The 25,544-nt window shown below is 43.6% G+C and overlaps 2 protein-coding genes across 2 annotated transcripts in view; both read right to left on the bottom strand.

Annotated features, from left to right (window-relative positions):
* Window positions 1-2,195: 2,195 nt before the first annotated feature.
* Window positions 2,196-15,626, bottom strand: ice1 (KIAA0947-like (H. sapiens)). Its single transcript, XM_080004868.1, has 19 exons — window positions 15,520-15,626; window positions 15,320-15,396; window positions 15,190-15,227; window positions 14,986-15,068; window positions 14,761-14,837; window positions 13,085-13,122; window positions 12,894-12,976; window positions 12,750-12,786; window positions 12,475-12,531; window positions 12,268-12,351; window positions 11,748-12,157; window positions 11,346-11,663; window positions 9,075-10,022; window positions 8,808-8,976; window positions 5,681-5,841; window positions 5,316-5,506; window positions 5,094-5,194; window positions 3,575-3,673; window positions 2,196-3,354 (listed from the first exon to the last, which is right to left on the bottom strand). The coding sequence occupies exons 1-19, from the start codon at window positions 15,622-15,624 to the stop codon at window positions 3,173-3,175; spliced, it is 3,258 nt and encodes a 1,085-aa protein (XP_079860994.1). The 5' UTR covers window positions 15,625-15,626; the 3' UTR covers window positions 2,196-3,172.
* Window positions 15,627-21,528: 5,902 nt separating this feature from the next.
* The window catches only part of adamts16 (ADAM metallopeptidase with thrombospondin type 1 motif, 16), a 61,227-nt gene continuing 57,211 nt past the window's right edge, over window positions 21,529-25,544 (bottom strand). Inside the window, exons 22-24 of the mRNA XM_080004867.1 lie at window positions 23,414-23,644; window positions 22,915-23,062; window positions 21,529-22,816 (exon numbers count right to left, since the gene is read on the bottom strand). Coding sequence (XP_079860993.1) covers window positions 22,701-22,816; window positions 22,915-23,062; window positions 23,414-23,644 — 495 coding nt within the window. The 3' untranslated portion in view covers window positions 21,529-22,700. The remainder of the gene's footprint in view (window positions 22,817-22,914; window positions 23,063-23,413; window positions 23,645-25,544) is intronic.

The raw sequence follows: 25,544 nt of genomic DNA, 5'->3' as shown, positions 1-25,544 counted from the left end.
TGTCAAACTTTAAATTTGAACCAATCCCATTTACTCAAAACTGACAATTCCAATTCAACAATTTCTTCAATCATTTGTTGGACTTCTCTGCAAAAATCTACATTTTCCAATAGGTTATTATTGAATTTACAGGTAGGATTTAAGGATAGACCGACACATACACAACGAAGAGGACAACAAGATTACACACTGTCAGTTAGAGGCAATGCTGAGATTTCACACTTAGAGACATTAATTAAAACATTTTTTAGATGAACCAATAGTCTTTCCTTGAGCATTGGCCATTATGAGATGCATTAAACCATGTGTATTGTGTAGTGATGGGATTTTTCATTCTCAAATAATCCATCAAACTTGCTTTCATTACCAAATCACTTATACTGTAATTTCATCATAGTTATGACACTGTCCCCTTGATGGAAAATGGTCGAACCAGAGATGATGAACCAAATTAAAATCCCCTCCAATTATGATTTTATCAGTTGCGTAAAACACTTTCCATTACTCTGACAGCTTACACAAAGATGAGAAAAGTTTTTTGTTCTTAGCTTCATGGTTACAGCCATATACACATAACACAATATCGTTAACCCCATTCATTTCCAAGGCCACCATAAGCCAATGACCATTAGTATCACTTCTGTGGTTAATCACATTGCCAGGGAACCTGTTAAACAGGATCATTACGCCAGCCGAGTGCGACGCTGCATGACTAAAGAAAATAGAATCCCCCCAATTGCAGTTTCCAGAATTCACGACTCAACTGAATGAGTCTCTTGCGAGAAAACACAATTGGCCTTTAGTTCCTTCCAAAAATAAAAGTTGCCTTACATTTAGCATTATTTGTAGACCCCCATAGTGTTTAAAGATATAAAAGACAACATTTAACCGGTAAGGAATGCGCTTTTTATTTTTTTTACGATGCGCAGGAACGAGTAACTTAGTCTTTATCATACATGTTTCGTGCAATAACCCTCAAAGCCTTTGATTAAAACATAGAAAAATGTGACTACATCAGCACCCCTGTTTAGAACAAAACAAAACCCAATAGCGCTTGTTTATTCGAGGTCCACTCTTCGCTTGTGGATCAACTTGTGTCCTTCCTTCAGGAGCGCTCCCTCCTGGACTCCCTTGGAAAAGTCGTCTCTGTATTGCATGTGCATCTCGCTGCAGACTGTCCCATGTCTCCTATCTCTTCCACAGCTCATCCCCAACAGTTCTCATCCCGAACTGGATTATAATTGTCCTCTGTGTGTTTTTTCAGGTTGTCCTTTCCTTCCTGTATCCACCGCCTCTCGCTGCCCCTCTACAATGACCATCTTTTCTTGTGTCTTCTCCAACTTTTCCTGGAATATCAATCAGCCTCAAACTCCATCTTGTTGCTCCGCACGTGAATCTCTTCGCAAGTTGTTTTCTCTCTGAAGTTCACCAGTTTTATTCTGAATTCTTTATTTCCTCCTTAGTTTTGTCACATTGCACTTAAATTTTTATGTATAAATTCAATGTTTGTATTATTTTGGGTCATTCTAGATTGTTATTTTAAAGTAACCAATAACCAATTAACCAATAACACACACACACAGCCGACATTATGAGCTGGTTTGCCAGACAGTGATTAAGCCAGGCCCTACACTATAGATGGTTGGTTATGGTCAGACACGTCTAAATAGTTGCCTACGCTTGCTGGATTCTTTCATATATCAAAATCTGATGGACAACATTGAATTTTAAAACATCCCTAGACTCAATGCAGATGTTCACGCTAGCTTCCGCTGCTGACGTCACGCGACTTTGTCAACCTACAGTTGTTCACCATTTTGTCTGCATCCAGGTCCTTCTTGCGGTCTCTGCTGGTGATGTGCAGATCCACTGCATAACTACGGCGGCAATTCAACACACAACTATAAAGCGGCCTTTCTGTGATGAAACACATCATTAAAGTGCCTAGGCATGGGCAGTTTTCACATTGGAGCTGTTTGCATGACCTGGCAACCCCTCGGTCACTAATTTATTAACATTTATGACACCGTACCGTGCCAAGCAAGATAAGACAAAGGCTTATAGTCATAAAATGCCTTTTTTTCAGTTTCACTTTAATTATCCACAATAAGAGAATGCATGAAGTTTAATTTTTATGTGAAAATTTAAATAATCTCTGATCGATTTACTGTACAATGCATTTACAAAATCCACACATTCTTTACAAATTTGACATAAAAAGTACATTTGTGTACAACATGAGTATAACCTGAGAAAGAACCAACATCCAACCATCCTCACGGATGTATCACTACAAGGTGTCTGGAAGTTTCAGCAAGTTCAAATGAAGTTATTTTAAACACTATCTGCGTTGATTAAAACCCAAGTTTAACTGTCAATACAAATGAATGCAGAAAACACTAAAACATATGTCTGCCGTGTCAATGTTAATGTAGAAAAAAAACAACCTAACCCTAACCCAGAACTAATAAATATAATATGCAAAACTGTACTGATGCACAAATGTACAACTTATTATAAGGCACTGAGTTTTGACAATCAACCTTCTTGTTTTTAAACGTGTTTAGAACAGCAGACACCATGTATAAAGTGTAGACTGTTTTACTTTTCAAGTGCCGTTCGATTATTTTCCTTGCGGCAAGCAGTGCGGGGTGGAGGTTTGGTTTTAGTAGAAGTAGGACATTGTGAATGAGCGTCGCTAGTTCAGTGTAAAGTGCTGGCTTTCTAAAATAGGCACTTCCTATAAAACAAAGCCTTCATTCTCTTCAAAAATGATTTCTCGGAGTGGGTCAGGTGCAGAAATATTTCAAAGCCAAGATTTTCCACCTTAAAATCTTTAACACAACGCAGGGAATAATATAATACCAGGAAATAAACTGACACCATATCTTAGCACATTAAATCTAGCGCGTCAAATAAGTGTTTGGATAGGACAGTTAATTGTTTTTTTCTGTTACAAATTTTCTAGGAGAACAATTCCTTATATAAATCGTACAATTCAAACATTAAAAAGGAAAAAAAAATGTACGTTTGGTGGGAGTGTTTTTTTTTTGCAGAGCAACAAATCACACAATTGCTTTTGAGGCCTGAACGTCGCATTGCCACGGTTGGATTTAAAGGGCGAGGGCATCCGTCTAGACATCAGAGGTGGACATGCAGTCTTCTTCTGGTTTTAGCTCTTAACCTGTCTGCATACAGAGGCTATCTGGTTAATGCAGCTGGTGACGGCGGGGGGGACGCTCTGTGTCGTTTCTCCCCTCCACTCCGCCAGGGCTTCCAGGGCCTGCTTGGGGTTGCTAGGAGATAGCTCGTAGATGCAGTACACGGCTGCCAATTGGACTTCCCACGGCACACCTTGAACAGAGGGGTGGGGGGGTCACAGTGAGAAATCTAGTCGGACTATTTACCACATGACTTAAAACTGCACCATGTCAATTTTTTGCAGTGCAGTACACCGTCTGTCCACATGGGGCTCTCTTCTATAGGTTCAACACACTGGTTACAAAATGTACAGAAGCAAAAAGGGCCCCAAACTTGAGGGGCCTTAAATGACAGCCTTTTCCTGTCCATATACCTTCAGATTTTCCATGTCGACCGAAGGTGTTGATGACGTTGGCAACAGTCAACACGGAAGGAACGCATTTTTCCTTGAGTCCTTGATGTCCGAGTCGTCCTAATTAGGAGAACCAAAGAAGGAAAACAACATTTCATTGCAGGCCTGTGTGTTCCAATTATTCCAATATACAGAAGAAGAAAATTCATTCTTCGTCACACAGCTCTGACCCATCAAGGCATGGACTTCACAAGACCTCTGCCGCTCAATCAGATTCAGATCTGGGGAATTTGGAGGCCAAGTCAACACCTTGAATCCGTTGTCATGTTCCCTTAACCGTTCCTGAACAATTTTTTGTAGTGTGGCAGGGCACATTATCCTACTGAATGAGGCCACTGCCATGAGGGAATACCGTTGCCAGTACTGGTCTGCCACAATGTTTATGTAGGTGCTTTGTATCAAAGTAACATCCACATGATGCCAGGACCCAATGTTTCCAGCAGAACATTGCCCAGAGCATCGCTGCCTCAGCTGGCTTGCCTTCTTCCCATAGTGCATCCTGGTGCCATCTCTTCCCCAGGTAAACAATGCACATGCACCCGGCCATCCACATGATATAGAAAACATGAATAATCAGACCAGGCCACCTTCTTCCATTGCTCCATGGTCCAGTTCTGACGCTCATTGCCCATTGTAGGCGCTTTCGGCGGTGGACAGGGGTCAGCATGAGCACTCTGACCGGTCTGCGGCTACACAGCCAATAAGACACACACAAAAAGCTGCGATGCACTGTGTGTTCTGACACCCTTATATCATCGCCAACATTAACTTTTACAGAAATTTGTGCTACAGTAGCTCTTCTGTGGGATCGGGCCAGACGGGCCTTTGCTCCCCATGCGCATCAATGAGCCTTGGGCGCCCATGACCAGCTCACCTGTCCTTCCTTGGACCACTTCTGGTAGGTACTAACCACTGTAAACTGGGAAAACCCCACAAGGCCTGCCTATTGGAGATGCTCTGACACAGTTGTCTAGCAATCACAATTTGGCCCTTGTCAAAGTCTCTCAGATCCTCACACTTTCCCATTTTTTCTGCCTCCAACACATCAACTTCAAGAACTGACTGTTCACTTGCCGCCTTATATATCCCACCCCTTTGACAGGTGCCATGGGATCATGATTGATCTCATTGTCTATTATTTATATTCGTATATATACAGTATCTATCGATCAATCTACCTATCTTATTGTCATCTACCATTATAAGTGTGGAATAGTGGATTAAATGTGGATTAAATTTCCCTGGCATAATACATTTCCTCCAGCAAAATAGTGACAAACTGCTGTTTATCTCCACAAAACCTTCTGGACTACAAAGTGATATTCTCCCCTTGAGGGGAGAATATCAGAAAAAAAAAAGTGGAAATTAAATGCAAATGTTCAACTTTCTCAGCTAACTTTCTCAGTGGGATTATTGTAAAGACAATTTTCCTTGATCACAGACAAAACAAAATCCCAGTGGATTAGAAAGTACAACTGACCGATGAGTCGGAGGACTGTGGTGATGGTGACATCAGATATTGGTGCCTGTTGGTCTCTGGGCTGCGCCACCCAAGAGTTCATCAGCGGCCAAAGCTCCTTTCTGCCAACATGCAGAAGATCAGTACAGCTTTTATACCTTTGTAATGTTGGTTCACTTTAAAAAACTAGTTCCTATTAAATACATATGAGTCTGGGAGACCATATATAGAGGATATTCTCACCCCAATACATTGTCATAGGTCCACTTCCACTTCTTGTGCGTGCATAGTAGGTCCAGTGTGTAGACACAGTCCCAAGCCTCGGCGCCTAAGTCGTTCCCATAACGATTGTGTTTTTCAAAAGACAGCCGTTTCCCGGCCCGAAGCTCAGAGAGCGTCGTGGAAATCAACTGTTCGATGTCACAGGGAGGGCACTAGGGGAAAGAAAATAAGAATAAATTAACAGAACTGTATTTTAGGGCAAATTCAAGATAAGAAAGACACTAATTTAGGCAGGAGTGGTTGATCTGAAACAGTTTGGAGTCCATTGTAACCATTTAAAATAGGCACCTGAACCATTTTTACCCCCCGTAGAAATGGACCCTTACCTTATCCCAGTCAAGGTAAGTTGAAAGGCAGCTGACGATCTCTTCTGGTGCTTTTAGTTTTGCGACAGCGTGTACAGCTTTGCAAAGTGTACTACTTTGCGAGAGGACACTGGGCCATGTTGTCACTATAAACAGAATCATCTTGGCAGCAGCAGGGAAATCTGGTTAAAATAAAGCTGTAATTAGACTCATTTGAAAGTTTGGCACATTTATTTCTCTCCCCCTCTCCCTCCCTCCCTTCAAGAGTTATAAGTAGTTATTTATTTATCTTTTATTATCAGTTATCACTTTAGCTCAACTATAGTATTGTGCCACATTGGGAAATTGTATTCCCAAAACTTACTTTAATTTATATGTGGCAGACCAAGGAGCATGATCACCACACCAGCGCCACGAGGAGGCAGTGCTAGAGCATGCCGCAACCAGGAGCCGGCCAGAGGACCGGCCTCCCGTCCGACCCCAGGACATGCCGGACTCGCCAGGTCCCCAGCCCATCCCGGAGGAGAATGTCCGGGGCTCTGCCCCGCCCATGGGTGTCGCGGGACGCCTCTTTTCTTTCCTGCACGGTCCCCCTCCCGCCAGCCCCGGGGAGGGCGGATGCCTACCAGCCGGGTCCTGTGGTGCCAAGGGACGCTGTCTCCCTTCCCGTGCCTTCTCTGTCCCCCATAAGCTCCCAGGGCTGTGCTGCCGCGGGAAATCAGGGAGCTGTGCAAACGTCTGGCCACTGCGGGCGGCCCTGCCACGACCACTGGGACTGCCCCCGGATGGAACTCGGCAAGGTGGTCCAGGTCGCCGGACCGCCCGACCCCTCCCCTGGTCAGGAAGGGGCCCACCAAGTACTGGTAAGGCTACAAGGGGGTAAACATCAAGCTTTGCTGGACTCAGACTATGGTCCAATAACTCCTGGTTCGACCAGATAGTCTGTCTCGAAATTTGTCACAAGGGGAAAAAGCATATGTGAAGGCTGCAGTTAGTTCCCGCCTGTCGCACTTCCTGATTTTGGGTACGAATTGGCCGGGGTTTGAGGTGTTGATGAGAGAGGCTGGGGGGCAGTGCTCACGGTCAGTAGGGAGATGTGAGTGTTGCGTGGTGAGGCGGAGGGGTCGACAGCGGATCGATGGGTCCGGAGCGGCAGAAGTGGGATCTTCCCCGGTCCCCTGGACCTTCCCCATGGAGGATTGTTGGCTGGATCAGTCGCGGGGCCTTTGACGCGGTAGTTAAAATTGATGGCGTATTGATGCACCCAGACGCCACGCTCACTCACCCTTATTTTTCCGTGATTAGGGACAGGTTATATCGAGTAAGCCCTCACACTCAGACAGGAGAGAAAATAACCCAGTTCTTAGTACCAAAGAGCTCTTCCAGGCCACTCACCATAACCTGATAATGGCCCGCTTCTATTGGCTGGGTATTTGGGCAGATATATGCCAGTGGTGCGCTGTGTCCTGAGTGCCAATTGGTCAACCCTCCAGCTACACCAAGAGCATCGCTGAGGCCCCTACCCCCTAGTGGAGGTGCATTTCGAAAGACTCGGTATGGACCTCATTGGGCCGTTAGACCGCAGTGCTTGCGGATATCATTTTGTTACTCATAGTGGATTATCCATCCTGGTACCCTGAGGCGGTGCCATTGCACAGTATTATGGCCAAAAATGGCCGATAATACCGCGGCCCTGTTTAGTGACCATCTCTCTCCGTCCTTAACATGTCCACACTTATTTTTTGTTTTTGGACATGGCATGGCCAGGACATGGCCACACTTCAGCGTAGCTTCTCTGAGGTTTTCTCCTCCATGCAAAGCCTTACATCCCTCAGACACCACCACATGGAGACCACCCCGGGGGTGAAAGTGCGCTCTCGGCTGCATTGCCTGCCCGAACATAAATGCAAGATCGTGCAAGCTTGCAGGCTTACCCCCCAGCTGGTGGGTAAGCCTGACTGGTCGGTCCGGTTCTGCGTAGACTACGGAAAGGTGAACGCGGTGTCAAAGTTCAATGCCTACCTGATGCCCCGGGTCGATGAACTTCATGACAAGTTAGGTACGGCTTGTTTTTTTCATGACACTGGATTTAACCAAGGGCTACTGGCAGATTCCTTTGTCTGAGGAGTTCAAGGCAAAGTCGGCGTTCTCCACTCCGTTCGCGTTGTTTGGTGCCCCAGCCACCTTTAAGAGACTCATGGACCATGTCCTGTGTCCTCATGTAGCATATGCCGTGGCCTATCTAGATGACGTAATTATTCACAGCGACACCTGGGAGGGGCATATGCAGCATGTGGGCGCAGTGCTAGAGTTCCTGAGGCGGGTGGGGCTTACCGCCAACCCAAAAAAGTGTGCAGTGCGACAGAGGGAGGTGCAGTATCTGGGGTACCACTTGGGTGAAGGCCTGGTCCGACCCCAGCTTGAAAAAAGCACTGCAGTCTCGAACACGCTGAGACCAATGACCAAGAAGGAGGTAAAGCAGTCCTTGGGGCTGGCCGGCTACTATAGGAGGTTTGTACTCAACCTTTCGGAGCTAACCAGCCCCTTGTCAGATTTAACTTTAAAGGGCGCTCCGGATCCAGTCCAGTGGTCAGAGAAGTGTCAGCAGGCGTTTGCAAAGGTAAAGTCAGCTCTCTGTGGGAAGCCAGTGCTGTATAACCCTAACTACTCTCTCCCTTTCTGTCTGCAGACTGAGATAGCGTCAGATAGAGGGCTGTGCTTGGTCTGATCCTAGGAGGTGGAGGGGCCTGACCGGCCGGTGCTGTACCTCACCCGCAAGCTTTTAGAGTGGGAGTCTAGGTACAGCAGTGGAGAGTGTCTAGCAATCAAGTGGGCTGTTAGTTCCCTCCGCTATTACCTCTTGGGGCGTGCTTTCACCCTCTGCTCAGACCACGCTCCGCTGCAGTGGCTCCTTTATAATAATTTGATTATTAATTAGAAACGAGAAAGGTAGACTTTTCTATTATTTTTTCTTATTTTAAGAATGCAAATTTATACACCCTATGGATTATTCAAAAGGATTTTTACATGAATAATTACAACTCATTTTCAACAACCTGAAGACCCGTTTTACCATATCGATAACAAAACGAGAAGCAGGCTTTACTTGACACATCCCGATCCAAGTAATATAAGGTTTGTCGTTTACCTTCTCTGAGGATGCTGTAGGCCAGGATGTGAGCCCTCTCCCAGTCTCTCCTCTGTCGACAAATCCCTATGTACACTCTGCATAGGGCCTGCATGTGGTCTTCACTGAGCGTCGCCTTCTCGGTCTTCAGCTTGGTTAAGATGGTCGAAATCATATCATCAGCAATTAACTGGAAGAGTGGAGAATAGGAGTAAATACATTTTCCTTTAAGACTATTTGCGACTATGATACCACAATCACAACAGCACAACAGACCCACAAACTAACCCAGTTGCTTTGACGAAACTCTGCGATGACCTCCTTCTCCACGTCCCTCAAGACTGGCTTTTTTGGCAGGTTGCCCACATGCAGGTGGCTTCTGATTACAGGAAACAGGTCAAAACATTGAGCCTCGATCTTCACCAGAGAGTTGTCTATCAGTTCTTTCTTGTTTGGCCTTTCCCCTCCCACGCAGTCGGAGTTGGAGTCTTTTCGAAGCACGTCGGATACCGAATCATGATGCGCGGTGGTCTCAATCGGACTGCTCGAGGGAGACGGCAGCATGGACTTGTGCAAGAGGTTACGCGAACAGCTATCCAGCCTGAGGCATTTGGCACTTTTGAGTTGGGGCACATGGGTTGCAGGCCTCTTCTGCCCTCTGAGCTCAGTCTTGGTGAAGGCCGTTGCAGAGGAGTTGATGGCTTTAAAGCCAGATATCTGACTCAGAGTGGTCGTGGTTGCTGCTGCCCCATTTTCTGACGAGCACGCGGCAAGGCTGACATTGCCTCTGAGGATGCTTAGCGTCCGGGCGCGGGCGGAGAGTTCGGGGTACATGGTATCCAGAATCCTCATGGAGTTCTCCTGGGAGGGACTGGAGGAGGAATTCCCCGTCGCTGAGGGAAGCCGACCTGGAACTGGAACAGCATGCTTTGGTGTGGCCGAGCCAAATTGAAGCGGTGACGAGGGCGCGCCGTTCGAAGGAGAAGGGCTGTTGTGCAAAGGCGAGTTTTGCTGCACGACCTTACATGCCGTGTGGCGCTGGAGCAGAGTGGTAGGAAGGGTTGGTGTTTTCATGGGAGAAGGGAAGGACAGTTTCCCAATGGCCTGCTTTGGATTGATCGCTTTGACCAACTTGGGAGGCGTTGAGCTCAGAGGGGCCAAGAGAGGAGGAAGCGGGGGGCCCAGCTCAGAGCGGACTCTGCAAACCGTCCCCGGTTGCAGAGTTTCAGAGGAACTCTGGTTATCGGTGGTTATGGAAGACTCTTTTTCAATTATTTCTGAGCTTTGAGGTTTCACAACCACAGAGTCAACGTGTTTAACTGACGTATATGTGCTTGCAAGGCTTTGCTTTTGTGAGGCGTCTTCCCTAACAGTGAGGCTAATGCAAGGTTTGACTGTCTGTATGTTGGTAGAGTCCACCGCCCTGGAAGGCGACTCTTTGACAAATGGCTTTTCAACATTAACAGGCGTAGTTGACTTAGGCACACATTCTGCGGTTTTAGGGTGAACTGTGAGATTTTCACTAATCACATTAGATGAAACACTGGTCACCAACTTCAATTGTGCATCGGGTTTCAAAGGTTGCATTTTCACAGTGGGTAGAAGACATACAGGACTTAATTGTCTGCTTTCATCTGGTTGATCGCAATTAAAGTTCTGCATAGTGGTTTCTGAGTCAAGAAGAGAGGAGCCATCATCTTCAGTTTGGGCTTCACAGCTCAATGCCTTTTTGGAAAGACAGTCTGCGTCCGCATTTGAATCACGAGTATCCTTAACAGGCAGAGGCTCTTGTTCTGCATCTGCCATCGATAACACAGGAGACGTGAGGTGATGTGAAGGCACTCCAGCTGCTAGACTGCGATTTAGAGCTACAGGAGAAGATAGTTCTTTCATTGCTTGAGTTTCATGAATTAAATCCCCACATGGCTCCGCAGGGTCTTGGACGTCGGTCTCCTTTCCCCCGCAGATCGACTCTACAGCAACGTTTTCTCCACATACCAAACCACTCGCATCCTGACTAGTTTGGGTCAACGAAACATGATCTCCAACCTTTGGAATCGTACGACCCTGCGAGAAACCATCGAGCGTTGTGAAAGTAACAGCCTGTGCCTCGAGTGCCACCTCTAATTGTATGGTGCCGTTATGTCCTGTGAGTAACTCGCCACCTTCCCTGGTTGCTACATTAGCGGGAATTAAATCAAATGTCTTTGCCACTACATCCAACTTTAAGACCTCTGATGACTTGTCTTGCTCCGGCTCCCGTTGATTAGACAGCTCAGACATTCCTTCAGCATCCGCAGTTGTACCGAGGAGGGATTCATCCATATCCATGTCAACAGAGACACCGTTTGGTTCTACTGAGCAGTGTGGCCCATCAACATCAGTGGTTAATAAGGGTCCCTGACTGAGGACGGCATCTGATAGAGGACACGAAGCCGCTGATAGCTGCACATCTGCTAACAGTTGGTCAACATGCATTTCCTCTTGACTGCAGAGTTCAGTGTTGCCTGCATCATTCAATTTCCATTCTAGCACAGTAGTGCTCATCAAATATTGTGCCTCAGAGGACTGGGCGTCATTGCCATCGGTGCTGTGTTCCATCTTTTGCACTGCAGAGTCTGCAGTTTTCTCTGTTGACGGCTGAAGAACATCTGGACAATGAAGCAACTTGGATTCTTCGAGGTTCTCTTCAGTCCTGACTGGCGAGTCAACCTTCTGATCATCTGCTGTTTCAGGAGACATCGAGCAAAGGGTTGACGTGGATGGTGCTGTTGGTAATGAGGTGCAATCTGCTTGAAGAAGCAGGGAGAGAAAACCAGCTTCTGAAGGTCCTTTCTTCTGACCGATTTCTGCCTGTGGATCGTCCACCTCATTGTCCTGAAAGAAAAACTGAGGATTAATTATTTTAAATGGTTATAGCGTTTAGTACCACATGTCTATAAACAATTATTTGATTATTACCAAATCTCGAACGGGGGAAATGCATGGAGGTGGAGGCTTAAAATAATCCAGTATGTCGTCAATAGCTTTGAGAACCCCAATATCCCCCTCGGTCCTCTCGTATCCCAGATCACCCAATGTTCTTTCAGCAACAGTGGGTGCCTCCTCTTTGACATCGTCCTTTGAACTCTGTTCTCCCTTGAGAGGAGTGCTCTTCTGCTTTTTGGGCCCTGCGCCACGGGGGGACGCTTGACACTTGATGGCTTGCAGCAGAGCCGGCGTGGACTTCAATGGTGAGACGGTGGCTTGGGGGTGCGTGAGGGAATGGTGGGGTTCACACACTCGCTGGGGAGACTTCTGGGACCGCTCACACATGGCAAGCTGAGCACGCACTCCTGGTGAAGACAGACACGTCTGCTTGGACTTGGTCTCTGCAAAAATAGGAAACGTCAAAGGAGATTTGTTTTATATATGTCATATTCCCAATTCTTCTCAATCTCACTCAAACTGCTATAAATATGGAGTATGAATGGTAGTTTACCAGGTAAGTGTAACATGTTTTCTGAATTCAACGCCTGAGGTTCCACACATGCCCACAATTTCTCTAGAATACTCCGGAACTTTTCTGTGAAAACACAACGAAGTATCAACGGAATGCACTCCCAATTTCATAACTAAACGATTAGAAAATAAAATGTATCCATTTAATATAGTTCATGAAACAAAACAAGTCAAGCAATCTACAAACCTTTGTCTATTTTGGGCTGCTCTGGTGTACTTGCTTGGGTTGATGCACTCCTAAATTCTGGAAAAATGCAGAACGTGTAGGTAAGTTTGTATAAAGTCATCTAGAAAAAAAGCATACTGTAATGCCTAAAATCATGTTTTACTTAAATGTATGGATTGCTTGTTCCTTTACCAACTTCTGCACAGTGTCCTTTTTGTAGAGACCACGTTTTGGTCTAAGCACAGTAAAGCATTTGTTTCAGTGCAGTGCATTCAATTATATATGCAAACTCTTACCTTTATTTCTTTCTCTCTCCAATCCCATCAATCTGATCTAGAATACAAAGAGGATTTAAATAATTTAGTGATTCAAAAAGTGACTTCTTCGAAATGTTTTGCAACAACTTTTGTTTAGTGAGGTAGCATAAGTCACTACAGTACCCGGAGATCGTTCACGTTCCGCTCTAGTAAAATCTTCTCTCTTGTTAGTTGGGATATTTGATGACACTGCCTGTGATTGGACTCTGAAGAGGAGAAAATTAAGAACAATTGGGGCATCAGGTTGGTTCCGCCCAAGAAATACTGATGTAAGTTTATTGATCATTTTTTGTGTGCAAACTTTCAATACCTACTTTCCAACAGGCCAACTTGCTTTTCAATGTTGTTCTTTCTGTTGGAGGAGATGGTAACAGAAAGCACATATGTATGTATTTTAAATTGTTTTCAGACAAAAAGAATGATGAATAACAGGGCTCGACAGTGACTGTTACCCTCGGCAACCAGATCAAGTCAACTGTCAGACATTTTGTGGCTTCTGGTTGCCCTCTTTGGCAACTTTTTAACATTAAAAAAATAGGGACAGCAAACCACAAAACCTGCACGCCAAAATAAATATTTTTGTTGCATTTTGCGATATTTAAATATGGCTGTTGCAGCCTGAACCAGAATTATTCACGTGCACAAGGCACCTGTGGACGGCAGTAGAGCAAGGTTATTACAGTCGGGGATGCAAACTCGCTTTTTTTAATGTGAATTTGGGTGACTTGTGTGAATCGCCCAAACTATTCTGAAGAGTTTGTTTTTTAGGGGGAGAAGGGACCCGTTTTAGCATATTTTTTTTTTATCCGTACCAGAGAAGGACGCCATTCATGATCGATTAACTAGTAGACTTGTTCTATATTGCGTTAGACGTGGACACCGTCCACCGGACACTAGCTGTGAAAAAACATTTGTTAACACTAGACAGAAAATAAAAAATGAAAACAAATTGAAACTATATTGTGTACTTAGAAAACGAACTAAAACTAAGTAAAAAAAAAAAAAAACTATAGAGAAAATGTCTTTAGTTTCAGTCATTTTTCTAGTCAATTTGGTCAAATTTGTCAACATATAGCTGTAAGAATACAATAAACAGTTCTTATCTTTGTAGACAGAAAGCATTAATAATGGTGGAAAGCTACTTATAAATGGAAAGATGCGGAATCTTAATTACTGAAAATATAAGGTGACTAAAAATAGCAACCATATTTTCAATTTCGGCAACCAAAAGCTGATGCCCAGTTGCCAGCCTGGCAACCACTTTTAAAAGTTAGTGTTGAGCCCTGAACAATGCAGCAGACACAAACGGTGAGAAATGAATCACTGACAACCATGAAGAAAGTTCCTATTGACATAAAGTGAATAGTAAAAGTAGATAATATTTGAAAATACAGGGGAGTGCTGTGCAATGTAATATATCATCCCAAATAATTACAATATTTACCATTACAGTTAATAAATAAAGAGCCACTTTAAAGCTGAATTCACAGATTCTCCATCATGTAATACTTTGAAAAACTGTACTGTAAGGCAAAAGAACCATGCCCACATCTCAGCCCCTACAGCAGTGGTATTTAAACTTTTGCAGAGCCCCCCTTCCTCGGATTTCAAGGACTTGACGCCCTCCCAAAAAATGGTCATATTGTGTACACCTTAGTTTATAGTAAATGTGGGTCGAGCACCCACATTGATTTGCTTTTTAATTGCTTATTAATACAGGCAAACAGGGACAGAAGGGTGCATAACCAATGAAAAAAAAATAAATAATGAAAACAAATGAAAACATGAACAAATTGTACCATTTTCAATTAACTAACGAAAATAACAATCCCTTTCTCTCCCTGCTTAAGATATATATTAAAGGCCAAATATCTTTTTCCTTTCATTTTCTCTCGCTGCCTTGAAATTCCTCTGTGCACCACTAAGGGTACCACAGCAGTTTGTTGACATTTCCTCATCTGCAAAGTGAATTTCACAAAATGGCACTTACATGCTTGTTGTCTTGACATTCTCCTCTCTCATTTCTTCAACTTTATCGGCCAATGCCTGAGATGTCTTCAAAGACGCCTGGAAAAAGTGTGAGACATAAGGCTGGTTGTTTAGATCAGTCCAGATAGGTGATATGCATTAGATAAAGATAAAGGCCGTTAGGAAACAGAGGGTTAAGTCTGTTATTAAGCCAATTTGAGCCTCCATTTATTTATTTTTAACTTACCTGCGTTTTCAGCAAGTCATTTTCAACTGAGGCCTTTTCTCTCTTCAGCTGTAAATTCTCTAGATTCTGTTTTTCCTTAATTTCTGTGCATTGAAAATAAACATGACACAAATCAGAAGCACAAAATTGGAATATTAGGGTTAGTTGACATGATTAAGAAAATAATGTGTGTGTGATATATGTATATATACACATGCACCACACCTTCTATCTTATAAAGCTGTTCTTTCAGTTTCCTACACCTGTGGACAAGAATCACAGCAGTTAAGATTTTGCAACGGACATAACACAACATGCACAAAGATGTCTTTTATGAAGATATTGTTTGTTATACTCTGTCGTCATTTGGATGTTGTTCTTTGTCACTTTTTCCATCTCTTCAGACATTTGCACATAAGCCCTCAGAGACTTCTATATAAAAAAGGAAGATTGAGGGGTTCAATAAAAAAAAGGGAAACAGATAGAGGAAAGAAGGAAATCTGGTTAAATGCATATCCCTAGTGGTGTGTGCTGTGAGATGAGAAATATTTCTACCTTCTTTTCATCCAGTTCCTCCTGCACAGATTGATGATGTAATTTGTCCTTTTCAAGAGAAAGGAGTTGTGACTGCTGCTCTTCCAATTGTCCCTGGAGCTTCATAGTTTCACTGCAAAACGGAACAAAAACTGTCCTCAACTGAGTGAATCAAGGTTCATTCTGGCATTACAAAATTAAATTCAAGGACTTAAGTACTTTTTTTAAGCACTATTTGTTTCATTTTCAAGGACTTCACGCAAAACAAATAAATATAGAATTAAATGTGATCTTTATTAACTAACTAATGTATAATAATCTTAGCCTATCTATATATCCATTATTAATCTCATTATCATCTACCATTGACATTTCACTGCATATATGTATGACCGTATGTATATGTATTTGACAAATAATCTCTTGAACTTGAACCATTAAACGTGTATATTTCCAACCACCCTGGATTAAATGTACCTTGGCATCATCTATGTCGTAAAAGGGACTATGGAAAATTTTTATGATGTTACAATTTGAATAACAAAACCAAATTCAAGCACCTCAAGGACCTGTTAAGAACCGTGGTGGAAATACCGTAGTTTCTATGCAATGGATAAGAATCAAATAGAAAACACACTGTATCTGAGAGTCAAAAGATAAAAATACATATACATACCTTTGTGATCTATGAAGCTGTAATAAACTGTCAAGGAACACAACAATAGACCATTTTTCTAACAACAACAAACTGCACCACAAGTTTAGGATTTGCTTTCAGTCAGATGTTGACCAGAAATCACCGCAAGAGTTAAGTCATGTCAGAAAAGGATATCATCACACTTCTCTTGATACTCACTCAGCAGGTTACTGCAGTGGGGTGAAAGAAGGATTATTAGATAGATAGATAGATAGATAGATAGATAGACTGTATATTGTAAACACATTCTGCTCAAATGAATTTGACAATTTCAATAAAAAAACAATAACTCTTAAAATAAAATAATTTAATCAAAACAATTTATATACAACAATTTAATTACCGGCATTACGCAGGACACTGGCCCGTGCCAGAGGTTTGTTTACAGGACTATGGGAACAATTATTGTTCATCTTGCAGAAGTACAATCTTCTTCCAGATGTGTTTATTTACCTTAGAGCAATAAAACCAATAAAACCCCAATGTAGCCTCCTGGTTGTACCAATGTAGAGGACCTACATCGGGGTTATATTGGAGCTTAACTGTCACTTGCACTTCAACGAGAAGTCGCCTAATGTCATGCTCGATGAAAGGTAGACCGAATACAAACTTATTACTACTACTACCAACAGTGTATGTAAACCAGCTTAACCTTACTCTGAGTCCGCAATCTTCTGCTTCAGCATCAGGAGGGAGGTCACATATTCGTTTAAGCTCTGTCACAACATGGAGAGAATGCAAACTGTCAGAATCCCAATCGTTTGGTTTGAACGTTCTCGTAAATAAGGAATTTTGGTGCATCTTTGAACAGACAATTGGCAAAAAGAATTGCTTAATTGCTTAAAACCCCCCCCCCAAGAATATTGAGTCTATGCACAGGATAAACGTCAAAGGCTATGGCAGCGTGCTTGCTAGCGTTGGCTGTGGGTCTGCTGTAAATAATTCTGCTGTGATATTCTGTAAGGGGAAAGGATAACAAGCAGCACTCAATTATTACAACGTGTATCAACAGTCGAAATTATTACAATGTCATTACTAAGTTATTACACCGTCTAAAGCTATCACAACGTTATTATGACGATTCTATTGCACTTACAATACAGTGTGTGTGTGTGTGTGTGTGTGTGTGTGTGTGTGTGTGTGTGTGTGAAGGAGATGAATTAAAGGCTGATGAATTAAACCCGCTTTTGACTTATTCAACCAGTTTTAGTATTCAAAACGGACTCGAGGCCAAGAAAAAAGACGAAGTGCGGACATCTATTACTTTTCCCTGCACGATGTACCGCAGGTTCTTCGCTAAGACCCAGGTAAACTCACCCCGTGCAGAACAGAGCAGTTGTGGCAGTTTCCGGCAGGAGCTTCGCTTGCTGTGCGGCCGGTTTTGAGCTGGTTCTCCCCGGGCATCATGGTAGGAGCCGCGGACTGACCCCGCGGTCACTCACGGTTCCTGGAACTCGAGCGACGTCTTCAAATCCGACGCAATGAGCCACAACAACTTCGCATTTCGCGTCTCCCACGTTGACTTAGGACCCGCGCGTGGACCCCGACGGAGTCGCCTATAAAAATGCCGGTAAGAAAAACGCGAATATATTTGACGCGGGCTGACGCATGAACCGGTCCCGACCTCTAACATGCATTTGGACACCGAGGATTTTTACTTCTTTTTTTTTTTTCGTTATTATATGCTCGGCTCCACGCAGCTCTGTAATGAGAAAAAAAAAACAAAAAACATTTCAATCAGGCATCTCCGGCTAACATCACTTTTCGCTTACGAAACGACATACAGGCGTCATACTGGGAGGGACCTCAGCCCCGATAGCTTCCCTGGTGGTCTAGTGGTTAGGATTCGGCGCTCTCACCGCCGCGGCCCGGGTTCGATTCCCGGTCAGGGAACGTCACCTTTTGACCATTGATATAAGTTGGTGTTGGCAATATTCAACAAATACAGTTGGTAAATTCAACAATGCAATACTTACGTTTTAGTTTGGCTGTACTGTAACTATAAACAATAACGCCCTGTATCATTAAGTCATTGATTTTTTTTTTTCCAGAAAGTTTTCAATAATATGTACTTTATATACATATCAAATCTGTACGTACATAGATGGTGTGCACCAGGGTGGGAAACGAAGTGATTATAACAATATAACATATACCGTGTTGGGTGACTGATGTATATGACCTGCTCATTGCTTGTATACTTAAATACTATGTTATACTTATATACAATATTATACTTATATACAATATTATACTTAAATACTATATTATAGTTCTTTACTTGTCTGGATCTCCACTCTGACAGTATCACTTAAAATAGACTAAATAATCAGTGAAATCATCAGTATAATCAAAATAATCAACGCTTGAATTTAGACTCAGATGAATGGCCTGAAACAGTTATGAATATGATTAGACCTCTCGTTCTTATTGTTATTAATATCACAATTCTTATGACTTCATATTAAAAAAAAACCTCACAAAACCGTGTCACACGCTTTGTTTTAAGAGGTAATGTCTGAAGCGGTCGATAGAGGGGAGTGTTGTACAGCAGCGTTGCCCGCAGAACCGTCTCCTCGAAAGGCTCCGACCAGCACGTCACGTCCTCTCCAGCCCTGAACGTATCATTCTCAACTAAAATGAAAAAGTCCTTTGTTCCCCCTCATTGCCCTCCACTCCCACCCTGCTGCCACAAGCCCAAGCTGGCCGCCGTCCAAATGTTTCATTTATCGTTTATCGTCTTTATGCAATCCCCAAACACAAGCCTTGTCATGACCAATAATGAATGGCTTTATTGATCATATCTATAACCTTTATGGGTCCCTATGGCAACGAAAGGACTGGACTAGCCGCCAGGCAGAGGGATACAGCGAGCAATGACTTCTTACGGAGGAAACTGCCTTCAGACTGCATAATAACCTTCATTTATTTGAAAAGAGATGGGGTCAATAGCGGCGCAATTCATTTCTTATTTACAGGGCATGTATATATATATATATATATATATATATATATATATATATATATATATATCATGTTTTTGTAATCTTTACTCCTTTTCTTTAAAGATCTCTCGGCCCATGAGACGGCCGCTGGATTCCTCGTCCGAATTGAGTTGTTTCTCTCACTCTCTCTCTCTCTCTCATTCCACTCAAAAGTGTAGACCCACTCAGAAACACTTGTGTCAGGAAATACTTATTCCCTTTTTGATTTGTCGTTTTGTGTACGTATGCATGTAGGCATATCCCGTATGTCTGTATGCGGTATACAGGCTGCATGTACAGTGTGTGTACATGTAAGGGGGCGGGTACGTGTGTGTACATGTTTATGCTGTATATACAAGCAAAAATGAAATACATCATATGTGGCTTCAAAATCCTTTGGCAATAACGTATACACAAAGTATGATTTCCTACAGGCCTTGCGATGGTAGGTGGGGTGTGATTCAACAACGAAGGCCACTGTAAAACCTCACTTCACATCTTGGAATGACCATGAAGATCATTTCATTACGGGGCGCCTGCACCTCACCGGGCGCTTTGTCTCCAGAGAATACAACCTGAGACCCGTGCATACTTTCTGGAGGTAAATGTCCCCTCGCCAGGCAACCCATGAGCAACTGACTTTTCCATCTCCTGCTTTGAAAGACCTTTGGCGGTCAATTGCCTGGCCCGACCCCCAAAGTGTTCCTGGGTGCTTGGTGATTAAACCCCTCCCCGACGATAACAAGGCAAAAGGCGTCCTGGGCGCGCCGCTATGGCCACTTCCAGTTTGGAAACAGAACACCCTCCCATCAGACCTGCAAAACACAGCCTGCAGCCTCGAAAGCCCGAGCACGCTGCCTCTGCTCGAGATGCTCCGAGAGATACAATTGTTTGTCTTTTTGAAGGTAGAGGTCTCTCTCTCTCTCTCTCTCTCTCTCTCTCTCTCTCTCTCTGATTGATCACGTCTGCCGTCACCTCACTGAGGTTACGCAACGCCGTGGACCAGGCGGAGTTCTTGTCGATTGCCCACATTGCACACATCGCCTTCAGTCCGCCGTTGACGGCAGTCGTAAATGGCCCGGCGTCCGTTTCGCGTGAGCGTGAGCGTCACGGGTGGTTTTGTAAGCCATTGTTTTTTAAGTCCTTCTCCTCTTTTCTTCCCTTCCCCTACGCACGCACGCAAATGCACACACACACACACACACACACACACACACACACACACACACACAGACACACACACACACAGACACACATTGATTGATTGACGTGTTGATATTTGTTTGTGTGTGTGTGTGTGTGTGTGTGCGTGCATGTGTGCGTGTGTGAATGCGTGTGCATGTACATGTGTGTGTGTTTAAAGTTCATCCCATTTCTTTGATTCAAGCCCATTCCCACAGCAGAGACTTGACTTCTGCCTGGGAACAAAACACACCCTTACCCTGGCCGACATTCAGTTGGTGATTCAGTGCCCACCGCTGACACACACACACCCACACACACACACACACAGGCGCGTGTAAAATCATGAAATATGACAGGAAATATATATATAAGAATAGAATCTGATTCGGCTAATTAATATCTTCTGTAAACATTGTACACCCCCACCTCGCCGCTTTCTGTATACATACTCATACAGGACACGCCCCACACACACACACACACACACACACACACACACACACACACACACACACACACACACACACACACACACACACACACCCCACACAGTGCCCACAGCCGACCAAGCCGTAAATCAGTGCCACGGGTGATGGAGGGGGAGGGAAAACCCCTGTCTTTCTCTGATTCACGCACCTCCCCCTCCTTCTTCCCCTCTCTCTCTTTCTCTCTCTCTCTCTCTCTCTCTCTCTCTCTTTCTCTCTCTTGCCCTCGCTCACTCACTTTCTCAGAGCATTTTTATTCCATGACAGAGCACACAGAGGACACAGATGCTCACCCTATACTCCCTGTTTCTTTTGGGTTGTTTTTTTTTCCTCTACGTTCTCTCTCTCTATCTTCTCTTCTCACCACACTCCGGGCGAACGCGACGGTGATGATGCCACGGGGCGTCTTGTGCTTCTTCTCGAGCGGGTTGGGAAATGACAAAAAAAAAGCAGGAGAAGAGCCAGACACGATATGTCATAGGTGTCGAAAGGGCTAACACCGCACCGGCCCGACCTGGCCGCCTACTCGCTTGTTTATAGCCAGGAATAGGTTCGAAATAGGCCGCACCGCCTTTGAACCGCCTCGTTTCCTTCTACGACATTGTTAGAAATTGGAAAGAAAAAAAAAATCACAAATCACCATAACTTCTTTAATGACAACATTTGGAAACAGTACTATTTTATTTGAACAGATTTTCTGGACTTTCAAGGACAATTTTGTGTGACCAGAAAGGAGCGACGGTTGTCGGGTGATGAGGATTATTCATGCCCTAGCTACTTTGATTTGATTGAGGTTATACAAAAGTCCAAGTTTATTTCAGGGGGGGGGGGGTTAACGCAAAGGAAATTACGATAAATGTTTTCAATTTAAAAAAAAAAAGGCGCAGGTTTTCAGCAAGAAACCTGGCAGAACGTAATACAAAATAAAAGGGGTAAAAGGGCTTATGATACAATAAGGAATTGACGTGTCGAGACTTGCTTACGAATACAGTTTTCCAGCAGGACGACTGTATTGTTAAGCCAATAAATAATACAAGAAACACTGTACACGGGCCAAAGAAGTCTTTCATTCCTTTTTTTTTTTTTAAAGTTCACAATTTGCATTCCGCCTCCGTTTCGTGACGCGGGGGGCGGAAAATGGTCTGAAAAAGCTTTGCGATTGGACCCAGAAGTCTCTATGTGTGTTTTTCTTCTCACATGAGACAACTGTCGATTTTAAGGAATCCCCTCGCTGAGCCGATTTGGCTTGAATTTAATAAAAAATACGAAACATTCTTTGAAGGAGCCATTTTAATTGCCGGGCCCCATTGTCCGCTGGTAACAGATGACGTCTCTCCATAAAACTTGAAGGCATTTAGTCCCGCATGAACCAAAAATGTAAAGCCAAGTTCCCTCTTTTTGGAAGGGCACCCGTTCCCCTTTGCCCGAATGGGAGATGTATGGCATTCTTCTATGGGTGTTCCTAGTACACGTTTTTTCTCTCAGAAATACTGACAAGGGTTTGTTTCTTTTTTCAGTATTGCCATTTTGAACTTGTACATGTATTAATTAGGACAATTCTTCCTCCATATTCCTCTGTTTATTTGCACCGTCCGAATGATCGCATTCCTCCGTAACGCTGCCAGCTTCAAGTTCTTGTCCAGATGTCCGGCATCGCAAGGAGAAGAAAAGGGCACCGCGACTCTCTTCCATTTCCGTTTTGAAATGTCTTCAGATTTTCAGTGCTCGCCACAGGCTCTAGGCACAAAAAAAAAGCCTGTGCTTTTTTGCCAGGCACGGGCGTTAATCACTGTCTTTCAGTCTGTGTAAGTGTCTGTCTGTTTTGGCCGGAGACAAAGTAATTTCTTCCGATTATAGGTTTGAATGGGAACAGGATTTGCAGCACTGCTTGCCGTAGAACTTGTGGTTGCAGACTCCGTGCTGGGGAACCAGGTAGCACCAGTTGAAGTGGTCTTTACAAGTCACGTCTGGGGAAAGAACAAGAAAAAGACGCAATCATCCATCTACCGGTGCCAAAATATCAGTGCATCCTAGCTAAACACATGGCCGGTTGAGCTGGCCGTACCTTTTTTCTCCGGTTGGGGGCAGAAGTTGGTGTTACAAGCCTGGGACATGCTGGGCTTGGTGTGGTGCGTACAGCCAGAGGAGGGCTTCCCCTGGGCCAGGCACTGGACCGTCCTGGCCTGGACCCCGCCCCCGCAAGTCACCGTACACTGCAGGGGAGCAAGCAAGGAGCAAATACCATTGGACATTGGGACCACATCGGTACCACTCCCCGCCATATGTAAACTCAAAACGCTGTGTCTCTTTGTTTCTCGCTCTTGGCACATCATTTTACTCGAAAGGTTCTGTTTCGCTGTGAGTATACTGGCAATTTGACCTGGAGGCTGAAAAAACTGGGCCCTCAAACCGTGTCTACAAATTGTCAACTGATTTAGACAGACCCGCAAACTCATTCTGGCCACCATCTGAAAAACAAACCTCATGTTACACCACAGCGATGCATGTCCAGCGTGCATGTCTAAAGTCAATGAGGTTTGTCAAAGAACTGTATGTAAGCTCACCTGCGACCAAGGAGAGGAGTACCAGTCTGGCGGAGACAGAGGCTGGGGTGGAGGGAGGGGTTGTGGAGGGTGGTTATGGTGGTGGTGCGGGCTCCAGGGGTAGTAGCCTGGAGGTGGGGTGCGGGCTGGGGGGCAAGCTGGCAGGAAGCAGGGCCTCTGGAGCTCCACCGAGGGCTTGGGGACATGTTGGCACTTCTTGGACGCCAGTTCTCGGTATTTTCCTGCCGTGTCCTATTTTTGAAGGAGACGCAGGCGCTGATTGATTTAGAAGTCCCATCCATGTGAGACCAATTTTATGTTATTACACTAAGTCTATTAAATATGTTGAGATGTGTTCTGAAAAATCCTGATTATTTATTTTTTAATTATAACGCAGAAACGTCCTCTTTTGAGTTGAACAGGCTGTTTTGAGTGGGGTCCACCATTTTTTCCCCATACCCTCACTTGATGGACTTTCAGACTCAAGGGCGACACACACTAAAAGCGGATTTGATGTGCGTCCTACGTCATTTCCAAACGCACCCATTGTTTTCAACTGGCAAGCGTTTCTTGTCTTGGAAGACCTTGACGCGTCTACTCCGAAAATGTTTCAAATTTCTGCACGCGTCAACGCGCAGCCAAGCCTGATCAGAATTACTGACCAAAGCATGGTAAGAATCCAACATTATGTATTGTGTTTTTTTCTTTTCTCCCCTTGTTAATTGATGGTGAAATATACTCATAAAAAATATTCGCAACAATACATTTTTATACAACAGCTAAATAATAAAGTGACAGGGAGGTACTGTGGGGAAGGGTGTCATAATCCTTTGCTCGCGGTAAATACAGAATCTTCCCTAATGTATCTTTATTTCTTTAAAATTTTATTTTCATTTATTTATTGATTGATTTATTTATTGTCATTTTTAATGCAGCTTTAAATAAATCAAAAACATTTGACCATACAAAAATAGAGAATTCATAAAAAAAAAGTGGAATTTTATGTGGTTGAGAATTCAAAGGAAAAAAAAAAAAACTACTGTAAAAACTACAAATGCAATAATTAGGAAATGGAATATCTCTGAATTTATCCCCAATATGAATCCCCAAATGTTCTGGTTTTACCCTTATTCATGCTCACAGTAAGGAAAATGAATCTACTGAATCGTATCTCAGAGAAGGATTGTCCAACTTTTTTCATGTTATACATAACAAAATTGAGATCTTTTCAATTGAATGGCGAGATTTTTTTGTGCTATACAAAACAAATTCAAACCAATTCATTTGAATGGTTGGTTTGGTTGAATGGTTTTTGCCACCGAAACCACGCCACTGCAGGGAGGTGTTACCCCTCGTAACACATGCATGGCGTTTTTCACCCAAACCTATAGCAGTTTATAATAATATAATTACTTTACCCATGAGGCGATTGCATCAAGACGCATTACATAATGCATGGATTGTTGGGTTTCAAACGTTTATAAATAACTGTGTAAATATTACGTAATGTACATAATAAGTCATTTTTGCTCCTGTAGAAGCCACAAGTCGGTATGATATCAGTCTCGTTTTAAGAAAAATATGTCTTATCCACAATTTCATGGAAACTACACTACTCATAATCCTAAGTGTAACAGCGACGACTCTGATTGGTGTAGCTCGCTGTTACCATGGAAATGTTTACCGCACTGGCTGATGGGTACAGTGGTGCCTAAAACGCTGCTATTATATCCAGTAAAATTGTATCTATGAATGAAATTCATACTGAGGGTATGACCCTATATCCCTATTCTTGCCCAACCTGGAATTTAATAGACCATTCAATTGAGAAAACGGGAAAGTATCCCACTTTTATTTTGTTCTAGTCAGAACAAAATATAAACCCATGCATTTAAAATTTTAATACATCCACGGTCCACCTGAGGATTACAGGTACTCCTTACTTATCGACCTACCTGTTTAAAAAACGTTCGGATTCATGACCAGCTCTCTAACCAGTCAGTATTGTGTGCTGCGTACAATACCGCGGCGTGCATGCTGTGGCGTGGTGTCTCAGCGTCAAGCATCTCATCGTGCATCACTGTTCTCAATCTTAGTCTCGTTCCTGCAGTCTGTCAGTATTCACTACACTAGCGTTCACAATCGCCACGCC

Source organism: Zeus faber (assembly GCF_960531495.2).
Source record: "Zeus faber genome assembly, chromosome: 8".
In the NCBI taxonomy this organism is placed as follows: domain Eukaryota; kingdom Metazoa; phylum Chordata; class Actinopteri; order Zeiformes; family Zeidae; genus Zeus; species Zeus faber.
The sequence above is the reverse complement of the archived record's forward strand: the minus strand, read 5'-3'. Positions and strand labels throughout refer to the sequence as shown.

What these genes read in the sequence shown, in the direction of transcription:
- ice1 (XM_080004868.1), bottom strand. Translation starts at nt 15,624, where the DNA reads ATGAAGCTCCAGGGACAATTGGAAGAGCAGCAGTCACAACTCCTTTCT. An exon ending in GCAGCCCAAAATAGACAAAG is followed by an intron (nt 12,352 to 12,474) that starts GTTTGTAGATTG and finishes GTGTTTTCACAG; the next exon opens with AAAAGTTCCGGAGTATTCTA. An exon ending in CTACAGCATCCTCAGAGAAG is followed by an intron (nt 5,842 to 8,807) that starts GTAAACGACAAA and finishes TATTTTAACCAG; the next exon opens with ATTTCCCTGCTGCTGCCAAG.